This window comes from Bombyx mandarina, chromosome 09 (genome assembly GCF_030267445.1).
Source record: "Bombyx mandarina strain Sakado chromosome 09, ASM3026744v2".
Classification (NCBI taxonomy): domain Eukaryota; kingdom Metazoa; phylum Arthropoda; class Insecta; order Lepidoptera; family Bombycidae; genus Bombyx; species Bombyx mandarina.
This window is the reverse complement of record NC_143216.1, coordinates 10,659,498-10,683,136: the sequence shown is the minus strand read 5'-3', so window position 1 is coordinate 10,683,136 and position 23,639 is coordinate 10,659,498. Positions and strand designations below refer to the sequence as shown.

The 23,639-nt window shown below is 38.2% G+C and overlaps 1 protein-coding gene across 12 annotated transcripts; it reads left to right on the top strand.

Annotated features, from left to right (window-relative positions):
* The first annotated feature begins 60 nt into the window (after positions 1-60).
* On the top strand, positions 61-20,613 carry NimA (Nimrod A). Of its 12 annotated transcripts, none has more exons than XM_089730019.1 (8): positions 61-137; positions 11,464-11,660; positions 12,091-12,217; positions 13,062-13,173; positions 14,775-14,892; positions 17,276-18,951; positions 19,334-19,459; positions 20,139-20,613. In XM_089730019.1, the coding sequence occupies exons 2-8, from the start codon at positions 11,542-11,544 to the stop codon at positions 20,420-20,422; spliced, it is 2,562 nt and encodes an 853-aa protein (XP_089586145.1). In that variant the 5' UTR covers positions 61-137; positions 11,464-11,541; the 3' UTR covers positions 20,423-20,613. The 12 variants fall into 12 exon arrangements, with proteins under 12 accessions (XP_089586145.1, XP_028033111.2, XP_028033114.2 ...); XM_028177310.2 differs by having other exon boundaries at positions 71-258; positions 11,442-11,660; XM_028177313.2 differs by having other exon boundaries at positions 71-420; positions 11,467-11,660.
* The last annotated feature ends 3,026 nt before the right edge of the window (positions 20,614-23,639 follow it).

Here is a 23,639-nt window from a genome sequence, read left to right as displayed (position 1 = left end):
TAACATTCCCGCATCCCCTGCAACATTATTGCTTGTTTATCTTAGTATGGCGACGTCCCAATGGCTCCCGCGTTCCCAGTTCTGCCCCAGCTTCGTCGGGACACACATGTATACTCCTTAACGATTCTGTGCGCCTGGTACTTGTGAAAGATTCAGTGACGTGTTAAAACTCTTTATTTGTGATCTAAAATCGTCAATTACGTTAAATAAGTACTTTAAGCGCTTATGGCTTAGCAGTATCTAACTAAAGAGTTATGGGTTCGATTATTGAGCACAAATAATCTTCTGTTTTGTAATTTAAAGTGTATTCTTAGGAGTAAATTTAAACTGACGTATGCAAACGCGTGGAGGGAACAAAAAATCTAAATAATTACTTGATTTTTTTTCTTCGTGTTTTTTTTTAGTGCACTTGAAGATTTGGTGAGTTCATTTGGTGGCCACTTGAGCTCATAGATGTAATTAATATCTTCATCGTGGAAGGTACGTCTTTCCTTCGAAAGATTAATAACTACTGGATTTAAATATCAGCTCATTCGCATCACGAATCGTGCTATTTATTCTTTAAGGCGACGACTTTTAACAAAAGCGTTTGGGAGTGAATTACTTTACATCGGAAAAAGCTAATCTAATTTAAAATTATAAAGAGCCGTAGCTCTCTTCTTCTCTCTCTCTCTCTCAGTTCTTCATCATCATTATCCTGCCCTTCTCCCAGTCACCTGATGTCAGCGCAACGTGTTTTCTCCTTCCATACTCATGTATCATATACCGTTTCTTCGCTCACTGCTCTCTTACACATACCGACATTCACGCAATCCATCTACTTCTTTTTAGGTCTACCTCTTCCTCTATATCCTTCCACATTCATAGTTAACGTCTCATCACATGCCCATACCATCCCAAACGCGCACTTCCACAAAAAATTACCTCAAGAGAACTATAAGTTTGTTAACGTTGTTGATATCTATGAGCTCCGATAACCACTTAACATCAAGTAGCCCGTAAAGCCTCAATAAATAAATAAAAAATGCGTAATACTTAATTGTTATTACATATTCGGGTGAACAATCTCTCGGCCCACCTAGTGTTCAGTGTGACAAACCCAATATCGGTTCCCAATTTGTGGTCCGGTCCATATCTCAATTAAGCAGTAATAAAGTAAATTATAGTTTAGAGTTTTTTTCTTCTTTTTATTATTATTACACGCTGGTAGTCGATCATTCATGAAGTACGTGCTTTATTAAAACAAATGGTATCATCCGTCTGCGCGATTTGATCACCGCCATTGTCGCATCTTTGGGAGGTCTTATGCTTTAGGACACGACTTTTTTTTATGACAAGTCGTAAACAAGTCATCAGACACGTTTCAGAGGATTTTATCTCGCATTTATATTGTACAGTACAAGTTATTCGCGCCTCCTGGATTCGCGTTTTCAATAATCGCGGATTAAAAAAAATATCTAATCGGTACATACACATTGATAAAGAGGATTCCAATTAGGTATCCAACCGAATATCCTTTGTAAACGCTTTGTCAAACTCACTAATAAAAAAGTAAAATAGACCTTATTACAGCTATGCCTAAAGTATAATGTAAGTGTATTGTTGAAACAAGCTGCCTTCGCCATGCCATGGTTTTAAATTATCATTCCATATTCACGGTTTATTTACGGAACATATTGTATACGCCGCATATAAAGAGCTTTTGTGTACCTACATTTTATTTATTGTTTTTATTATACCTACAATTTTCTTTGTGTCAAATGATACACTGTCTGTTACGTCTTTTTTGAGAATCTTCGAGAATCAACAAACAATACATATTCCTATTCTTCGATCTTCCCTTAGTCGCTAACCTTCCCCTTTCCCTTCCGTTAGTCCCTTAGCGCATAATTTACAGTTTACATGATCGTTTTGACCCTCCGAAAGAGTAAAATGAAAGATGTAAGTCGTAAAAGTACTTTAAATTATTTTAGATTAACATTTTGGACATAGCATGCAAAGTTGTCATTTGCAGTAACACGCCGACACATGCTTCGCTCGTTGTATCAATTAAACAGTCATGTTCGCATTGTGATGCTGCATTATCAATTAACGCTTCATTTCCGTCGGACATTCAACATGGGACACCGCGTAATAATAAAATATTCACTCCAAATTTCATTGGTCCTATACAACGAATTTTCAGGAAAAAACATGGTGGTCATTGAATAAAACCGCTAACACTAGTTTAGTTAAGAATAATAATATGATTGTTTTTTTTTGCTTAGGTGGGTGGACGAGCTTACAGCCCACCTGATGTTAAGTGATTACTGGAGCCAATAGACATCTATAACGTAAATGCGCCACCCACCTTGAGATATAAGTTCTAAGGTCTCAGTATAGTTACAACGGCTGTCACACCCTTCAAACTGTTTGAAAAACTTATCTCTAGATCAGTGTCGTAACTGCAGGTTTGATCTGATGGCAGGTTGCTGGAGAATTTATGAGAAGCTTTTTTTTTATCTTAAGCAAAAAAAAAAGATAATATCTCACCACAAATAAAACTTAATCAGTCAGATTAGAATTAACATTAATCAATTTCTATAGTTTCTAGTATTTGAGTGACATAGATATCAGCAGCAAATCTTGAACATGTCCTTTATGTACGTAAAATAATTTTACTAGCCGAGCATCAGGTATATTTATTTAGTACATTATATACCTAGTCAGGTCATAAGTATTGTCACATAGTAAAAACTTTTCTTTTAGAATGCTGGCCACAAAAAAGTTTATTGAATTCGAATTTCGAATTGTTCATGAAAATAAAAATGTATACTTTTAGAATTTTACTCATTTTTAAATATGGAGTGGACGCTTAAAGAAGACCGTGTTGCAGTTATTGCGTTGCGTCGTTGCGGTTACGCGCCAATTCAAATTTTTAACATACTGAAAAATTTTAATATAACCAAAAGATTCGTTTATCGTACCATCAAACGATACAATGAAGACTCTAGTGTAGATGACAGGTCAAGAAGTGGTCGCCCTCGGTCTGTTAGGGCTCCAGCAGTGATAAAAGCTGTGAAGGCGCGAATTCAAAGAAATCCCAAACGTAAGCAGAAACTGTTAGCCCTTCAGATGGGGTTAAGCAGAACCACGGTGAAAAGGGTGTTAAATGAAGACTTAGGGCTTCGGGCATATCGAAGAAAAACAGGACATCGTTTGAATGCTCGTCTAATGGACCTGAGACTGAAGAGATGCCGCGCTTTGTTGAAGCGGTACGCGGGAAAAAAATATCGGGAAATTCTTTTTTCGGATGAAAAAATTTTTACCGTAGAAGAGAGCTACAACAAACAAAATGATAAGGTGTACGCACACAGTAGTGAAGAAGCGAGCAACCGTATTCCGCGTGTCCAACGAGGTCATTTTCCATCCTCGCTCATGGTATGGTTGGGAGTTTCTTATTGGGGCTTAACAGAGGTACATTTTTGTGAGAAAGGTGTAAAAACGAATGCAGTTGTGTATCAAAATACAGTCCTGACGAACCTTGTGGAACCTGTTTCTCATACCATGTTCAATAACAGGCACTGGGTATTCCAACAAGATTCGGCGCCAGCTCATAGAGCGAAGAGCACACAAGACTCCCTGGCGGCGCGTCAAATCGACTTCATCCGGCACGAAGACTGGCCCTCCTCCAGTCCAGATTTGAATCCGTTAGATTACAAGATATGGCAACACTTGGAGGAAAAGGCGTGCTCAAAGCCTCATCCCAATTTGGAGTCACTTAAGACATCCTTTATTAAGGCAGCCGCCGATATTGACATGGACCTCGTTCGTGCTGCGATAGACGACTGGCCGCGCAGATTGAAGGCCTGTATTCAAAATCACGGAGGTCATTTTGAATAAACTTTAGTGTCATAAGAATCTATGTTTTGTTAAGTTCATTTTGGTATATGAATGGTTACATAATGAATAAACTTGTTTCAATTATTTTACATTAAACATGTGACAGAATTTATGACCTGACTAGGTAATATACACGTGCTACATATTTGTTTACTAATTTTTGGTTTCCCTTCCATATAATAATAAAGATACCTTATATTTAAATAAAAATTAAGATACTTAAAGATACCTTATAATAGAAGATACCTTCCATATAATACTAAAGATACCAACCGTCAAATTAGACGTAAGAAAAGTATTTACGGCCGAACAATCCTACGCCTCGACAAGGAATAGCAACGTTTTTTTCGAAAACCCTTAATTGGCACTTTATTCTTTAAACATATTAATCGACACTGATCCTGACACGTCCAAACATGATTTCCGGTCGAAATCAGACTCTTTGGTATTTGGTATTAAACAAATTCTAGAAGCTCTTATTCATATACATATCTTAACTGCCTGGAGCGACATTAACCAAAAAATTAAGTTCCAGATTGGTGTCATTAAAACAAACATAAATTCCAACACGGAGCGTTTGTACTAGAGATCCAGCCAATCAATCACGGAGGAGGATAAAACTATAAAATATTTTGTCATAAACACTTAGCGTAACTAGGTCCGGTGGGCCCCCTACGTAACGAGATGTTTCCGGCTTTCAATAAACTGATAATGCGTTTGGGAATGGACGGTAGCTATTCGAAAGGCAACGGTAGGTTTTAAACAGATTGGCCCTCTGGTAGATGTACTTGAGCAATCCCCAATACTGAAAATGCCGATACTTTTTCGGTTGGGAAGAATGTAAGGTTAAATTGATTCATCTTTTATATTGTCTTTCCGTTTTCCTTTGTTAGGGTCGCCAATAAGTAAAGTTTAATCTAAAACATATAAATAAAATTGAAGTTTCTGTTTGTAATATTGAAATAACCGCTTTTTACTACATGCATATGAATATACCTATATACGGCACATACACCAAAATAACATTTTTTACAATTTCTGTCTGTCTGTCTGTTCCGGCTAATCTCTGAAATGGCTGGTCTGATTTTGACGAGACTTTCACTGATAGGTAGGTGATGATATAAGGAGTAACTTAGGCTACCTTCGCCCCGCGGCGTCACTCGCGGTACGAAAATAACCGCGGGTAACATCGAGGGACTCAGCTATCAATAATAGAATATCATGTTTCCGAAGCGAAGCGAGGGCGGGTCGATAGTCTAACTAAAGTCTGTAAGAGTGTGTTTGTTATGTGAAAGAGTTAATCTAGAAATAACATAATTAATAGTACGGCTATGTACTGTTTAATTTTCGTCTTTTTTATTTTAATTACATTATTTCCAATGTTACGGATAGTTTACAATTTTTATGGTCAAGAACGACTGACCTTATCCCTTTATTGACTTTAATCTGATGATAAAACCGTTAAAGTAATCAAAATTATGTCGACGACTCGCGTAAACCGAGGAGAATACTGTTTATCTGATATAGCGGCCCGCCCTCGCTTCGCTTCGGAAACATTAAAACACACATGAAACCAAAAAAAAAAAAAAGAATTAAAAAAGTAGCCTATGTTCATCAGGGACAATGTCGGCTTCTAATGGAAAAAGAATTTTTCAAATCGGTCCAGTAGTTTCGGAGCCTATTCGAAACAAACAAACAAACAAATCTTTCCTCTTTATAATATTAGTATAGATAGTATAGATTATCTGATATCTATTCACTAATGTAGTGAGTGCATCTTATTTTCTTTTTTTGATGTATGTAAAATTATCCGCATGATCCATAGACATATCACAACACTTTTTTTTGTTGTTGCTTACATGTGTACCTGTGCATGTGTGCATGTGTACCTACCAACAGAATATTCATATCCTCTGCCATATACCTCTGACTTAGGTGCCAAAACAAATAATCAAACTTAAGATATGAGAACGAAGTTTCAATTGATTGAGAATATAGAACTTTTCGTAAGGCTAAACTACGGTACATATCCGTGCAGGCACACAGAATGACCTTTTCACTGATGTAGATAAGGAGACTAACTCACGACCCAATTGGGTACAGATTCCAGGGTCGAGACATGGTAATATGGTACGACCATACCGGGTGTGGCACTATTAGAGCAAGGCTCACGGACTGCTACTCATTAAAGTTTTTCGTAAATTGATTTCTCGAACAAAGTAATGAATAAGTCATAGGCATACCACTCCCAGGCGATCTGATGGAGACAATGATTTCATTCTTCAAACTGGGCTTAATAGCTGCACAGTTGTTCTTTTACTAATGTCGACTCATGATTTACTGGTGGTAGGACCTCTTGTGAGTCCGTGCGGATAGGTACGACCACCGTGCCTATTTCTGCCGTGAAGCAGTAATGCGTTTCGGTTTGAAAGGTGGGGCAGTTGTTGTAACTATACTGCGACTTTAGAACTTATATCTCAAGGTGTGTAGCCCATTTGCGTAGTAGATGTCTATGGGCTCCAGCAACGACTTAACACCAGGTGGGCTGTGAGCTCGTCCACCCATCTAGGCAATAAAAAAAAAAAAAATAATAATAATAATTCTTTGATGCATTATCACTAGCGTCGATAACAAACTACGCAACATCCTATCTATATAGATCACATCCTTTTTGTGCAGCTGTAAAGTTTAATACGTAATCAATATTTAAATGAATATATGTATGGTAAGATTATTTCTTTACTCGCATTACATCTCCACTTGTGAAATTTGGTGCACCTACGACGAAGCCTATACAATCAAAATGGCGATAGGAAAATAGATTTGCGCGAGAACTGAGGTCAACGCCTCTGATATATCTTTTAACAATATGCACTTCCTGTAGTATACGAACTCGGTACCGGAGGTCATAAACTTCAACATTAGACGTAAAGTAGTTTTCAAATTGAATATAATAAATTGTAAGTAGCGTTAAGAGAGGGGCGGTAGGGTTTTGCTCTTTCAAAAACATTGATTATCTATGCTTCTTGAAGTTATACTTCTTTAGGCGCGTTATGAAAAATTTATGAGAGTGAAATCTTACGATGCGCGCGCACCGTGACACAAAATTAACAGAATGAAGCTGCGCACTAAATCGCTCATTACAATACAACCGACGTAACTTGGCGAGTCTGAATATAGCCGCAGGTGAACTTTCGCGCATGTACACTCGTAAAAAAGTGTTATTAGCATTCATTTTTTAGTTTTATAAATGGCAATATTATTATTTAATATAATTCTTACTAAATATTATTAAATTATTAACGTTAAATATTTATTATTAATTATTTAATACTAAAAAAAAAAGAAATAAATTTAATAAAAATAAAGTATAACTTCTTACGCGCGTACATACCTAAGTACACGCACCCTTTTTTTTTTGAACATTCCAAAATGTATAATCCTACAAATTTCTAGCTGACCGTAGCAAAGTTCTCAAAGTTGTCACGTACACCAGAAAAATTGTATTAATATTGTCTCCTCACACCTCCTCCTTCTGTTACCTCAATGCTGAGGGTCATAACCACTTCCTTGTAACAAGAGTTTGTTGTGGATCAATCGACACCATTTGTTCCTATCTCCCCCCCGAGGGTGGACTAACACGGGCCCTGGTATCGAGAGTAGTGCGAATCTGGTCAGTCCGACATGTCGGGTTTCTACCTTGTACTTTTTTTCTATCAGGATATCATGTCAATCAATTAATCATGTCTACGTCTCGCAAAAACCGAAGAAAATACACAGAGATAGATAGTTTCGCTTGTTTTGTATTCAATTTACTGTTACCCTGGAGAGAAAAAAAAACATAAATGCATTAATATGAACAAGGGTTATATGTCTGTATTTGTTTTGCCGATTTTTCGCAGCACTGCGTCTCATCGTCACATACATATGTAGGCAGAGCCACCAGCAAAAAATAGCATGAAAACCTTAACTTCTACAATTCTATGAACACCAAATCAATAAAAGTTAATTCATAAATAAACTAGATGGCGTTGGTGGTTTTATTAAGTATAAGATTTAATTCATAGTAATGTATTCTATTCTTACTTCATTACCTAGATGGCGTTAGTAATAGGTTGAACCATATGACTGTATATGCAATTTTACAGCCAACTTTACATATGATGGTAGGACCTCTTGTGAGTCCACGCGGATAGGTACCACCGCCCTACCTATTTCTGCCGTGAAGCAGTAATGCGTTTCGGTTTGAAGAATAGGGCAGCCGTTGTAACTATATTAGGACCTTAGAACTTATATCTGAAGGTGGGTGGCGCATTTAGGTTATAGATGTCTATGGGCTTCGGTAACCACTTAACACCAGGTGGCTGTGAGCTCGTCCACCCATCTAGGCAATAAAAAAAAGTAATGACTCGATGTTATCTGCTAGCGTGCGCTAATTCAAAACATAACTACAGCCTATATTTCGTGTGTATGTTTTATTACGCAATGTTCATCACACGTCATTTATGACAATTAGCGCGAGGACCCGCAGGCCCCCATCTTTCGAGTTACTTGACCCCACATCCGCCGACTAATGGAGGGAGATACTGTAAATTGGCCGTATTTGAACTAGGGTTCAACGTTAACCACTCGACGGGCGTATCGTGACGACACATATAGTATTTGTACTGTTCCATAGGCAGATGGACATAGAGCCCGTTTGACTGGTGATAAACATAGCCATGCCCTCTGCATTAGTTGAACTATATGATCGTGTCGATATGGTTTTTTTGGCTGCGATTATTTGAGATGATACCATCACCTCGTTTTTACCATCGCCCGCCACCGGAGTAGAGTTCATCCGTACTACCTGGAGCCACTGCGTTCATCGACAGTGCGTTTCCAGAGATCTTTTTTGCCACGTACCATCCGGCTTTGGAATGAGCTCCCCTCCACGGGGTTTCCCGACCGACATGTCCTTTTTCAAACGAGGTTTTTGGAGAGTATTAAATAGTAGGCAGTGGTTTGGCTCTGCCACTGGCATTGCTGACGTCGATAAGCGACAGTAACCACTCACCATCAGGTTGACCTTAAGCATGTTAAGCAAAAAAAAAACGATCTCTAAAATTTAGATACTTACCTATAACCTACGCGTATGTGTGAGAATACTAAATTAGTAAGTAAAACAAATAAGTTGAGCTTTGAACGAATGAAGACTTTTACGACGAGTTTATTCTCGAAGTATGCACGAGTGGTGGCTGCTTCTAGATGGACTGAAGACTCTCCACCTGTTGATTAGATATTCATATGAATGCTTTTGACACATAGACCTATATAGTAGGGACACGACATATTGTTCTATACGTACAATTGCTTATATAAATAGCACCCATTTTGAAGGCACATACATAAACATATATCTATCTCGTTCTTACTCAGCACTTTAACTCGCAGGAAAACAATATAACAGTATTTCAGTGCGTACATAAAATGAAACATGAATATACGTAAATGTCTCCGTCTCCGTCTAATGAGGCCGAAAATCCGCCATGTTTAGCGCGCCAAATGTCATTGTCACGTCAGTTCGGCCGTCTGTTTTGGGTTGTACATTATTTATTGACTTTGATATCGATTTAATATTATGGCTTATATAAAATTTCTTATTTTATCATGCTTAAAACATACAAAAATAATAATTAAAACATATTTTATAGGATCTCAAGAAAGTCGATGCCCCAAAACTATTAACTATTTATATTTAAATTCATTATGGAGCCCTCATCCGAAAAATCGGACACCATTTTTCGATCGGAATCTATTGATCATGACACTAATCATAAATACCTCTTTAAAATATGTCATCAAAACATATTTAGACATTCTGTTTAGATATTTCAGGAAAAAGGCTACCGACAAAATCTCTTCGGAACTATTTAAATAAAATAGTTTTATTCCGCTGTGAGTAAAACACTATTGTCAACTCGTTAAATATTTAATAATTAAGTGAGTTTGGAGAGGAAGTCACAAGGAATGACGTTTGTAATTTTATTAACGAATAAATGTTCTGTAGGTGTTTTTTTTGTCAGGCGGTCCCTTGATAAGTTTAAAATTTGGTCCGGCGCGGCGGCGCACCTTCCTTGAGGTGCGCTGCGGTAGTGTGTTACGGGCTTTAGAGTCAGCAAAACAATTAAAATAGATTGTAATAGTCTAAGAAAAACACGTACTCAAAATACGATAACATTCAGCATGCTAGAAATGGGCAGATGGCACTGTACTACGCCATATCTTTATGTTTTGCGGCAAACGACAACTTTATAAAATCAGTGTAGCAAATTTTAAAAATCGTCATATCGTTTACTTGGCAAATTTGAAGCACGAACTCGTCTTAGATTTCACATAATATCTAAATCAAATCATCTTTGCACATAACAATATACTTACTTCCTATTAAAGTATAAATTCTACAAATAGATTCACTCAATAATATTTAAAATAAAATGAGCCAAGAACGTTTATCGATAAAACCTACTAACATTAAAATCTTCTGGGCAGCACTAAAACCGCCATGTTTTGTGGCCAGATGACGTCACAGTGGCACGAATTTTTGTTGACGTTTCATTTCCATAGGTTTCCTACTTCAGTGTTTTGACAATATTACCTATTAAAAAAAACAGATGTCAGTCTGACAGCTGTCAAACACCTTCTTTATATTAAAAGCACTGAAGTATGAATACTATATAGCCAATAGAAGACACGGTAGACGAAAGTACGGTTTTAAAATCTATTAATTGAAAAGGAAGTTTTAACATTACTTAAAAATTAGGCTAGACAAGGACAGCACTATTTATACAATGACGTCATTGTTCAGGAACACGATGCAAATCGCGTCGCGGTATTTATTATTTCTGCCGTGAACCAGTAATGCGTTTGAAGGGCGGGGTTGTAACTATACTGAGACCCGAGAACTTATATCTCAAAGTGGGGGGCGCATTTACGTTGTAGATATCTATGGGCTCCGGTAACCACTTAACACCAGGTGGGCTGTGAGCTCACCCACCCATCAAAGCAAAAAAAAACCAATACACGGATTCTACCCATCATTGCCCATTTACAATTAGATCATTTACTACATTTAGCCCCCAAAAACATCGCGCAACATGAAGTTACGTCCATCTGCCTATTGACCGGTTCAATGAGTTATATGTCCCCAATAATTAAGCTTGCCATTGATCATTTCACTTTAGATATCCACGACAATAATCAATGACTCCATTCCATACTAAATATCTGTCTAATTGAAGATCAATACTCTATTCTTCTTCTTCGTCGTTCTCTTCATTTCTGAAGGTCGTGTCCCTGATACTTGATCGTGGCCTGTCTCGTGAGCTGTTTCCATCTCGTCCGGTCCTCAGCTTCTCGAATGGCGGTTGCGACTGGTACCCAGTTAGGGCGGTTATTTGACCACACCAACGGCTAGGTAATCAGCCGCGGGGTCTATTTCCTTCTACTTTGCCCGTCACAATCACTTTATCCAAGTTACCTGACTGTCGGCGGGCAATACTCTATACAATACTCTATAGCAGTGCGTAAAAAATCCCTTAGAAGCAATGTTATTAGTAAGCAGCAGTAATAAAAAAATGTGAATTGCAAATAAAAAATGAGTGAAAATTAAATTTAACAATGCACCAAGGACATGTGAAATTTCGGACACGATTATGGCTAGTGTTGCCAGTTTTAGTGGCTGTGTTGTTAGAAGTGGTGAGCCTAAGCGGACCCAACGTGTGCATCGTCAAGCAGAAGTAAGTCGCCATTTATGAAGCTTTTAATTAATGTGTTTAATTTCAAAAAGTAAATACCATCACTCTCTTTAGACATGTTTACTGGTGGTAGAACGTCTTGTGAGTCCGCACGGGTAGGTAGCACCATCCTGCCTATTTCTGCCGTGAAGCAGTAATGCGTTTCGGTTTGAAGGGTAGACCAGCCGTCGTACTGTTACAACTGAGACCTTAGAACTCTTGTCTCAGGGTTGGTGGTAGTATTTACGCTTGTAATTGTCTATGGACTCCGGTAGCCACTTAACACCAGGTGCGCCATGAGCTCGTCTACCCATCTAAGCAATTTAAAAAAAACGTAAAAGTCTCGAATTTTACCCACCCAGAAGGTCTGAATCGTGGCACATGGTGATAATTATCCTTCGTTATGTTAATTCGGCATTCATTCCTATATCAGGTACAACATAACAAAACGCGTCAAGTACAGAGCTCCGATGTCAGTGCGGACGTACGTCTGGTGTTTCTCCATGCCCCCGCGTTGCTCCAACTGGACCACCGAGATGAGGGACTTGACCAAGCTTCAGGTGAGAGCCAGAGTTTTGTACAAACATAACCACGGCGATGGAATAATACCTGTTTCTGTCACTTTTTTTTTTATAGCTTAGATGCGTGGAAGAGCTCACAGCCCACCTGGTGTTAAATGGTTACTGGAGCCCATAGAAATCTACAACGTAAATACGCCACCCACCTTGAGATATAAGTTGTAAAGTCTCAATATAGTTACGACGGCCAACAACACCCTTCAAACCGAAACGCATTACCGCTTCACGGCAGAATTAGGCAGGGTGGAGGTACCTACCCGTGCGGACTCACAAGAGGTCCTACCGCCAGTAAAAATTCAGTAATGATTTTTTTTTATTGCCTACATGTATGGACGAGCTCACAGCCCACCTGGTGTTAAGTGGTTACTGGAACCCATAGACATCTATAACGTAAATGCCGCCACCTGCCTGGATATATGAGTTCTAAGGTCTCAGTATAGTTACAACGGCTGCCCCACCCTTCAAACCGAAACGCATTACTGCTTCACGGCTCAAATAGGCAGGGTGGTGGTACCCGTGCGGACTCACAACACGTCCTCGTACGTACGTACCTCCAGTACAAGAGGTCCTACCACCATTATACGGCCTCTGTAGGCAGACAAGCATACGGTTCACCTGATTGTGAGTAGTTACCATCGTTCTTGGAAGTGAGCAATGTTAGGGGCTCTGTCGAATCGCTGCCTATCGTTAAGCACTCTCTGGCAGCTTCGTTTGAAGATGGACATGTCATGGCACCCGGAAAACCCACATCGATCTTCAAGAGTTGTAGACATATCGCACATTCCCTAGATTTTGAAATTGTAAACTCTGCTATTAACTTTCTCAGACTGAAGAGAAGACAGCAGAAGTGGCCGTCTGCTGCCAAGGGTACAAGATGAAGGACGGCTCCTGTGTTCCGGTCTGCCCTAACGGAAAAACTGGGCCAGGTTGTTCAGAGGGTATGGATATAATATAATACTGAGCACTATGATATTGTTACGCGCTGGGGTTCGGGATAAATAAATAAATTCTACCAAAGTATAACTAAAAAACTGTATTCAACACTTAGAACACTTAAAACACTCAACAAACACTTTAAAACTCTCAATTCGCTTGTTCCGCTTCGCTTCAGGTGATCCGTTCGCTGTTTCGCTTCGAGTAGTTCCGATTACTAACTGACTGCGTGCCATCTCTGCAACGCTTTTATAGTCGAGACTTAATCCCTAGAATCGTCGAGAATATTCCACAAGTCATACATACACACACACACACACATCGAAAGTACTATGTGTGATTCCGCTATCTGACAACAGATGGCGTTGTGCTTCTCGAGCGTTCTAGGTGCTACTAGATCCTTCGATATTTGTTCGACTATTCGGCAATAGATGGCGCTACTTCTCTTCAGATAAGGCTTGCCGAAAGTACTTAGCGGTAGCCTGGCTGCTCCCCTGCATCTCTTACGTCCATGAGCGACGGGAACCACTCCCTATCAAATGGGCCGTATGCTCATCTGCCTAGAAAGGCAATAAAAAAAGCTTTGTTGTGTATGTCAAAAATTTAATTCAAAAATAATTGAAAGCATTTTGGTAGAAGCATACTCAATTATCAAAAGTAGAACTGAATCTATATTAATACGTGAAGCAAAAACTTTGTACCCCTTTTTACACTTATAAAGAATATAGAGAAGGAGTGCAGAATGTAATTTTTTTTTAATTATGCATAAAATTATATTAAATCAATAAAGAAAATATTACACACACTACCATGTATTTGACACACAACACATACTCTTTGTTTATTGTCAAGCTTTTGTTATTTCTTAAAGTCTGTAGGCAAATTGAGAATAAGTTAATATTGTTTATCTTTCTTGGCGAAATCTGTCACTATAGAAATATAATAGTCTTTGACAATAGAACCAGAATAATGTTCAAACTTATAATTTCAATTAATTATAGTCGAATTTCGACTACTGCGCGCTCACTAGTATCAATAGTCACTTAAAATTGTACTGATGACACATATATAACATCATATGAAGCGTGACTAATGATATTAGCAAATCCGAGTAAATCTGTCCACGCAGCCGGTGTCGTGAGTGAAGCCAAGCGGCGACGCGCTGTGATACATCAAGCACTCTACTTTACATACGCTAAAATACATAAGACACTGGTGGTAGGACCTCTTGTGAGTTCGCATGGGTAGGTACCTCCACCCTGCTTATTTCTGCCGTGAAGCAGTATCGGTTTGAAGGGCGGGGTTGTAACTATACTGGGACCTTAGAACTTATATCTCAAGGTGGGTGACGCATTTACGTTTTAGATGTCTATGGGCTCCAGTAATCACTTAACACCAGGTGTGAGCTCGTCCACCCATCTAAGCCACAAAAAAAGACATATTGCGATTCGAAATACGTTCTAATATTATATTAGTGATTTTGAATGGTAGAACCTTCTTCTTCTAAACTACTAAGTGAATTCGCTTAAAATGGACACAGAAAAGATAAAATATGAAAGAGATGATCACGAGATTCGATCGTTAAAAGAATTTTTAAACTACACAGATTGTCTGTCAAACAAATGGGGCCCGAATTGTGTGAACGATTGTGAGCCCTGCGACCACGGGACCTGTTCTCCTGTAGACGGCACGTGCCGTTGCGAAGACGGATGGCAAGGTGAGAGGTAGGTCCCACTGCTATTTATCAGACTCATCATCATCATCATCATCTTAGGCCTTACAGCCCAGGGTGGGCCTTAGCCTGGTCCAGTATGTCTCTCCAGACCGCTCTGTTCAAGGCTTTCTACTTCCAGTTCTTGACGCCGATAGTTTTGAGGTCGTTTTGAGGTCGCGCTCCACGCAATCCAACCATATATTTATCAGACTGGAGCTGTTCAAAATCTATATATCTCTATATATAAAAATGAATTGCTGTTCGTTAGTCTCGCTAAAACTCGAGAATGGCTGGACTGATTTGGCTAATTTTGATCTTGAATTATTTGTGGAAGTCCAGAGAAGGTTTAAAAGGTGAAAATAAATATGTAAATGCTCGGAATTAAATAAAAATAACAATTTTGTTTTTCTTTTGATGTGTCCCCCTTCGGACGGATTCCTTTTGTTTATTTTATCGATTGAGGCACTACGAAGTCTGCCGGGTCAACTAGTTTTCAATAAAAATATAACCTATTTTTGATTTTCATGAAAATATTCGTGCCCTCTTCGGTACAGAGGAGTCACTAGCTCAGAGGTCATCCCGTTTATGCGGTTACTGCCATTCAATATAAAAGTATTAAAATATCAACTTGACTATCATTCAAACCAGAATGACCGTAATTGGGGGCGTAACGAAGAAGGAAGGGTGACGCTGTCTTTTTTTTTTTGTTTTTGCTTAGATGGGTAGTTCACAGCCCACCTGGTGTTAAGTGGTTACTGGAGCCCATAGACATCTACGACGTAAATGCGCCACCCAACTTGAGATATAAGTTTTAAGGTCTCAAGTATACCTAGTCAGGTCATAAATTCTGTCACATGTTTAATGTAGAATAATTGAAACAAGTTTATTCATTATGTAACCATTCATATACCAAAATGAACTTAACAAAACATAGATTCTTATGACACTAAAGTTTATTCAAAATGACCTCCGTGATTTTGAATACAGGCCTTCAATCTGCGCGGCCAGTCGTCTATCGCAGCACGAATGAGGTCCATGTCAATATCGGCGGCTGCCTTAATCAAGGATGTCTTGAGTGACTCCAAATTGGGATGAGGCTTTGAGCACGCCTTTTCCTCCAAGTGTTTCCATATCTTGTAATCTAACGGATTCAAATCTGGACTGGAGGAGGGCCAGTCTTCGTGCCGGATGAAGTCGATTTCACGCGCCGCCAGCCAGTCTTGTGTGCTCTTCGCTCTATGAGCTGGCGCCGAATCTTGTTGGAATACCCAGTGCCTGTTATTGAACATAGTATGAGAAACAGGTTCCACAAGGTTCGTCAGGACTGTATTTTGATACACAACTGCATTCGTTTTTACACCTTTCTCACAAAAATGTACCTCTGTTAAGCCCCAATAAGAAACTCCCAACCATACCATGAGCGAAGATGGAAAAAGACCTCGTTGGACACGCGGAATACGGTTGCTCGCTTCTTCACTACTGTGTGCGTACACCTTATCATTTTGTTTGTTGTAGCTCTCTTCTACGGTAAAAATTGTTTCATCCGAAAAAAGAATTTCCCGATATTTTTTTCCCGCGTACCGCTTCAACAAAGCGCGGCATCTCTTCAGTCTCAGGTCCATTAGACGAGCATTCAAACGATGTGCTGTTTTTCTTCGATATGCCCGAAGCCCTAAGTCTTCATTTAACACCCTTTTCACCGTGGTTCTGCTTAACCCCATCTGAAGGGCCAACAGTTTCTGCTTACGTTTGGGATTTCTTTGAATTCGCGCCTTCACAGCTTTTATCACTGCTGGAGTCCTAACAGACCGAGGGCGAACACTTCTTGACCTGTCATCTACACTAGAGTCTTCATTGTATCGTTTGATGGTACGATAAACGAATCTTTTGGTTATATTCAAAATTTTCAGTATGTTAAAAATTTGAATTGGCGCGTAACCGCAACGATGCAACGCAATAACTGCAACACGGTCTTCTTTAAGCGTCCTGTCCATATTTAAAAATGAGTAAATTTCTAAAAGTATACATTTTTATTTTCATGAACAATTCGAAATTCGAATTCAATAAACTTTTTTGTGGCCAGCATTCTAAAAGAAAAGTTTTTACTGTGTGACAATACTTATGACCTGACTAGGTAGTTACAACGGCTGCCCCACCCTTTAAACCGAAACGCATTACTACTTCACGGCAAAAATAGGCAAGGTGGTGGTACCTACCCGCGCTACCCTATCTAATAGAATTATAATTTTCAGAGCCCTGCCACCCAATCTCCGGTGAATCGCCTTTAACGGCAACCACGTGAAGAGATGGGGAGACGTTATTCTAGAATATCCCACAGCTTAAACGCACTTATCTGTTACTTCTTCTCTACTGCCAATATTTTCTTTTTACAGTTGCGAGCTGAGCATGCCAACTACAACGCCAGCCACAGTAAGCAAACTAACAAAGAAACCCACAACTAAAATTCCTGCTCGAATTAATACCACGCCTGCCACTGCGATATTTAAACTTTCCACTGAAACTCCCTCGGCCGTTTCTCAAAGGACTACTGCCGGAACAATGGGGTATACCACAAAAACTTCTTCTACACCCCCTCTCAACGCCACCACTGAAAGGATGAGCGAAGAATTTTCTAGAAATACTCTAGTCGCTACAACCGGTATGTCCGCCACGAAGAAACTAACAAATAGTGCTATTGAAACTCTAACGAAAATTGCTTCGACCACTTATAAGACCGTTGACTTCGAGGACACTATAATAGAAAATACTACGGAAAGAACTGAGATACAAACTACGAACGCGACCAGCAATGAAATCTACACAACCGAATCTTCAATTAACAAAGGAAGCAACATTAACTCTAATCAAAATATAAACAGACAAATGGAAAACAGACAGCGACCTACCACTTCTGTCACCACGGAGTCTACAACAGACATGACTGTAATAGCCACAAAGATTATAAGTGAAAATTCTACTGCCACTCTTCGTTTAAATGCTACGACAGAAATGGGATTCACAGATATTATTAGTGAAGAACAAAAAACTTTACAAACAACCACTGAGTCAATTAAGATGACAACGAAAAGCCAAAGCGCTTTTCGGACCGGAACAAATAATGATCTATCATCAAATTCGACTAGTTTGAACAATATTACAAATATAACTACAACAAAAATTCTAAGCGAATTACCTAAAAAACCAGAATCTACCACGCGGCTAACAACTGTCAATTTTAAACCCAAAGAAATATGGATAAAGCCGGCGCAAAAAGGTGATGCTTTTGAATCTAAGAAAACGATATACGATGTATCGAGACACAGGATTGCGGCCAATAATGACAATCCGAACACAACACCGAAGACAATAATAGTATCCATAATACCCACGTCAGTGTCTTATGTAACATTTAAGCGGATAGCCTTAACCACTGTGACTTATTTGACCCAGAAACAAAACGCAACACGCTCTCAACACACAACCGAAGGATTCACTAAGCCAATCCCCGTGCAAATAACAGTAAAGCCAACAATTAAGACAGATAACTTTTCATTTACGACACCACAAATAACCAATAGATTAAAAAGCACGCCGATACCAGCAAAACGATTAACAGATAACAAAACTAATCGCATGATCGAAGTAACAAGTTCACTTAATGAACATACTACAGAGAAAATTGCAAGTTCTACAAAAACAGCTAATAAAACAGCCAGTAACAACTCAACTAAGGGAAATGAAAAGTCTAACTTTATACACATAGTGACGACGGATAACCCAGTGGATGAAGAAATATTTCATATTTTGACAGAGCCTGAACACATAACAGCTGTGATGGGAGACAAAGAAATGGGAAGGTCTTCCGTGGACTTAACGTCGGTAGTCAGCATAGCGGTTGGTATAATGATAGTAATAATCACAGTAGCCGTTGTTATTGTAATGATTGAGAGATGCAAAAGACCACGATATGACGAAGTCAGGAAGACGGATGATAGAATGCAAGATATTCCACATAATGATGATGCACCGCCACCTTATGTGAGGAGTATTTTCCATTCGCCATTGCCAGGTTAGTAAGTCTATTTTATTAGTGCGATAAGATGAAAAAGTGAGAAGCAGCTCTTCATCATCATCATTCTCCTGTGTCGTCTGCTCCCTCGTCTTTCACGCAATCCATCCATTTCTTCCTAGGTCTACCTCTTCCTCTAAAGCCTTCCACATTCATAGTTAAAGCTCCCTCACAAATCACACTAAAAGCGGCTCTTCTTATGCATAGTATGGCTTCGATTTATTTTAAGCCCACCTAAATTTCAATCTATTAGGTATTGATGGTTAATTAGCTCAATTACTTAGGGGTCGCGTAATGCCTTAACTCGTATATCGATACTGATTAAGTGTTAATTAAAACATAGCTTATAAATTGATAGATCTTTTTAAATTTTATTTTGCAGAATTACCTTCAACGGGACCGTCGTGTCACTACCAACCGATCTCAACTTTGGATCGTAACTTGAAACAGTTCATGAGACCGGTCGTAGTTCAATCGATTTCGCCAATTATGCTCGAGAACTTTAGAGGTAAATAAATATATGACATAATATGTAGTTTTTGTGTTGACTAGTCTATACTAATCTATACTAATATTATAAAGAGGAAAGATTTGTTTGTTTGTTTGTTTCGAATAGGCTCCGAAACTACTGGACCGATTTGAAAAATTCTTTACCATTAGAAACCGACATTGTCCCTGATGAACATAGGCTACTTTTTTTAATTTTTTTTTAATTTTTTTTTTTGGTTTCATGTGTGTTTTAATGTTTCCGAAGCGAAGCGAGGGCGGGTCGCTAGTAACTAATAAAATTTGTGTTTTCTTTAATATGCCTACGCAAGCGAATAGCTTAAAAATGTATCTAAATCTTGAATTATCAACAATTACGGTTAAATAACAATAATTTGGACACTAGTAAAGCCTAATGTTATCTATCTATCTATCTCTTAGGTTTATGGCGTTTCCTTTTAGATTTCGCCAATGTCAAGTGTATTTAATACTCTGCTTTCTATAGCGGGCTTCGTGAATGAGCAAGGTCACAGATATTCACTAAGAATTAAGTGAGTAGCTAAGAATGTTTGATGACAGGATTTCTGTTGATTTACCTAAAACAAATAAGACGCACACAATATATATACAGGGGTTAGTTCGATAACAGACAGACAAACTACAGCTTAATATTATTATGGTTAATTGTTACTTTTTTTTAGATATTTTGGAATGTCACTACGACCATTTGCCTAGGAGGAGTCACAATTTATCGATAGATGGACGCTGCTCACTAGCGCCATCTATGACGTGTTGCACTGAACTACGTACACATTGCATGACCGACGAAACAATTATTGAATCTTTAAAAAGAGAAGCAAGACTCGACATTATCGATAACACGACATCAGAACCGCTGTACGCCGAGATCCCTTGCTGGAGACCCCCGTCAGAACACGCGGTGGAAATATTAAACATGAACGGCGAAGCTGTGACTGAATTATGACTTTATTTTATCCAATTATCTACTTCGGTTTGAAAATCAACTTTTAGTACTATTGTCTACCGGTAGATGGCATTAAAATAAGTTTGTGAATACCAAAGATTTTGATTCCAATAAAACATTTTAATTATATTTACACAAAATTATTTAGTGTTCGTAAAAATTATAAATAAATAAAATATTGAGAAAACAAATTTCGTTTATCTCTAGAATGTTATTTTTTGTGGTCGCAACTAGCGATACGATTAGTTTTTAATCACCATATTAACATAAGTGACACGCATATACAAAAAACTCATTGGCATGTATTTCCTCCTAATGGGCCCAATGAACCAATTTTAGCGGTAGGCAGCGGCTTGGCAACAAAAAAAAAAAAAACAAAAAAAGAACCGGGAGAGTCTCAATTCTTTAATGCGTCCCACCTGATTTAGTAGTGCATGAACATTTTAGGAAACAGCCAGACCGCAGTCCGCAAGGATGCTTTTCAAACCTCGTCTAAGTAAACTCAAGCTATACATCGAGAAAATACCATTTGGGCGATTCGATTCCTGAACCGCAAATGTGCGTCGCAAGATTTCGGTTAATAATAATTCCTATAATGTAAGTCCTCATTGTAACTATACTGAGACCTTAGAACTTATATCTCAAGGTGGGTGGCGGCAATTACGTTGTATATAGATGTCTATAGGCTTCGGTAACCACTTAACACCAGGTGGGCTGTGAGTTTGACCAACCAACTAAGCAATATATAAAACATTTAAAAAACAATTATACAACACTAACAACATTTTCAAGATAATCTTGCGCAATACAATTTAAAATTTCGATAAATATTGTAGCAACAAGGAAAACGTAGGTTTTTTCCTGTAAAACACGTACTGCCACGTTCATCTATATATTAATTACGTGAAGCAAAAACTTTGTAGCCCTTTTTACAAAAATTGCGCGGACGGAGGAGTATGAAATATCTTTCACTTATCTATACTAAATCTTATAAAGAGGAAAGATTTGTTTGTTTGTTTGTATTGAATAGGTTCCGAAACTACAAAACCGATTTGAAAAATTCTTTCACTTTTTGGAAGCTACACTATTCCCGAGTGACATAGGCTATAATCTTTTTTGAAAAAAATTTGGGATCCTTACTAGAACTCCAATAATGTAACCCAAGGTGTAAAAAAATTACCTAAAATATTCTTTACATCGCGTGCCCTGTGAAAACTATTGATGATAGAATAAAATAATGTACTACAACTTTGTAGAACACATTGTTATTTACAAAAAGTGTCGCGACAGCATACGTCCAACTATTATAGTTATGCCGCATAAGTGTTCTTTTATTTTAAAAAATCAACTACGTCAAATATCGTTGAAACTTTTGTTAAAGACCCGAGCGGAGCCGGAGCAGGCCGCTTGTAGAGAATATAGAAGAGTGCACAATGTTAATATTTTTTTTAAATAATGCATAAAGATACTTTAAATCAATAAAGATAACCTTACACACACTACCATGTATTTGACACAACACATACATAAAAATATACTCTTTGTTCACTGTCAATTGGGAAACTTTTGTTATCGTTTAAAGTCTGTGGTCGAATTGAAAATAGATTAATATTGTTTGTCTTTAATATTATTGATCTATAGTGCAGTTTTGGCGAATACTGTAATTATTTAATCGAATTATAATAGCGTTTGACAATAAAACTATAATAATGTTTAAACTTATAATTTCAATTAATTATAGTCGGATTTCGACTACTGCGGGGCCACTAGTGTTAAGTAATTTTCGAATTTTAAGCTCATACCAAAACACTGCTCTGTCAAATAAGTTCCGCGAAAAGATCAATTTTACACAAAATGTTAGTAAATCATTAAAATTTATTGTATCCTTCAAAGCGTGCCCCTTCAGAAATGGTACTTACACCTACTTACACCAACAAATAATCTAATCATCAAAACTTTTTAGACGCTTTTTTTCTGAAATCGTGTTCTGTTCTCGCCGAATTCTGCTTTATACTCTTCTAGCGAATGAAAACGGCTGGCACGAAGTGATAATTTGAGTTTAGTTAAAAAAAAGAAGTCGGCTGGAGTCATATTATCCAGTGCACGATGGAATTTGTTAGGGCTTGTACCGACCATAATGAAGAGCTCATATATACATATAAATAAAATTGGAGTGTCTGTTTGTAATATTAAAATAACCGCTTTTTACTACATGCATATGAGTACTTAGTCTGGCCATAAATACTGTTACAAAGGAAAACAAAAAAAAAAGTATGGCAAATAACATTTATTACTTTTACAGTGTGTTAGTTTAATACATAAATATAAAACAATTTAAAGTATAAAAAGCTTATTCGAAGTGGTCTCCATTGGCTGCAATACAGTCCTTTAAACGTTGAGGCCAGTTATCAATAGAAGCACGCACTCTTTCCATGGGAAAATGTTTCACTGCCAATCGTACGGATAGTTTTTGGGACTCCAAATTATCATGGCGTTTAGAGCAAGCCGTACTCTCTAAAACTGACCATAAATCATAATCCAGCGGATTAAGATCGGGACTAGACGACGGCCAGTCTTCAGCTCTGATGAAGTCCGAAACGTTCGTTTCCAACCAAGACTGCGTAGACCGAGCTTTATGACCTGGCGCTGAGTCTTGCTGGAAGGACCATTCTTGATTATTGAGCACGGTGTTGTTAAGGGGCTTCACTACCTTCTCAAGAATGGTATCTTGATACACTTGTGCCGATGTTTTGATACCTTTTTCACAAAAGTATACCAAGCGTATGGAGAGTTTTAAAAATTGCATTTGGCTCCATACCTACTTTGTGTAATGCAATGCACAGCGATTCGGTTCTCTTTATCACCCCACTCCATTTTAATATCGCAAAATATTGTACAATGTATTGGCGCCCAATCATATAAAAATGACAGATTACAAATTCAAATGTAATATTTGTTTATTTTTAATTGTAACAGTATTTATGGCCAGACTAAGTATATATACGATACATACACCAAAATAACATTTTTTACAATTTTCGTCTGTCTATCTGTTTGTTTGTTCCAGCTAATCTCTGGAACGGCTTTATCGATTTTGACGGGACTTTCACTGACAGGTAGCTGATGATACAAGGAGTAACTTTTTTAGACTAACTTCGCCTCGCGGCGTCACCCGCGGTATGACAATAACCGCGGGCAACATCACGGGACTCAACTA

Excerpts from the sequence above, each read along its gene's own strand:
- NimA (XM_089730019.1), top strand. The coding sequence starts at position 11,542 with ATGCACCAAGGACATGTGAAATTTCGGACACGATTATGGCTAGTGTTG. Across the intron at positions 12,218-13,061 it reads GGGACTTGACCAAGCTTCAG|ACTGAAGAGAAGACAGCAGA; the intron begins GTGAGAGCCAGA and ends TAACTTTCTCAG. Across the intron at positions 18,952-19,333 it reads TTTCCATTCGCCATTGCCAG|AATTACCTTCAACGGGACCG; the intron begins GTTAGTAAGTCT and ends TTTATTTTGCAG.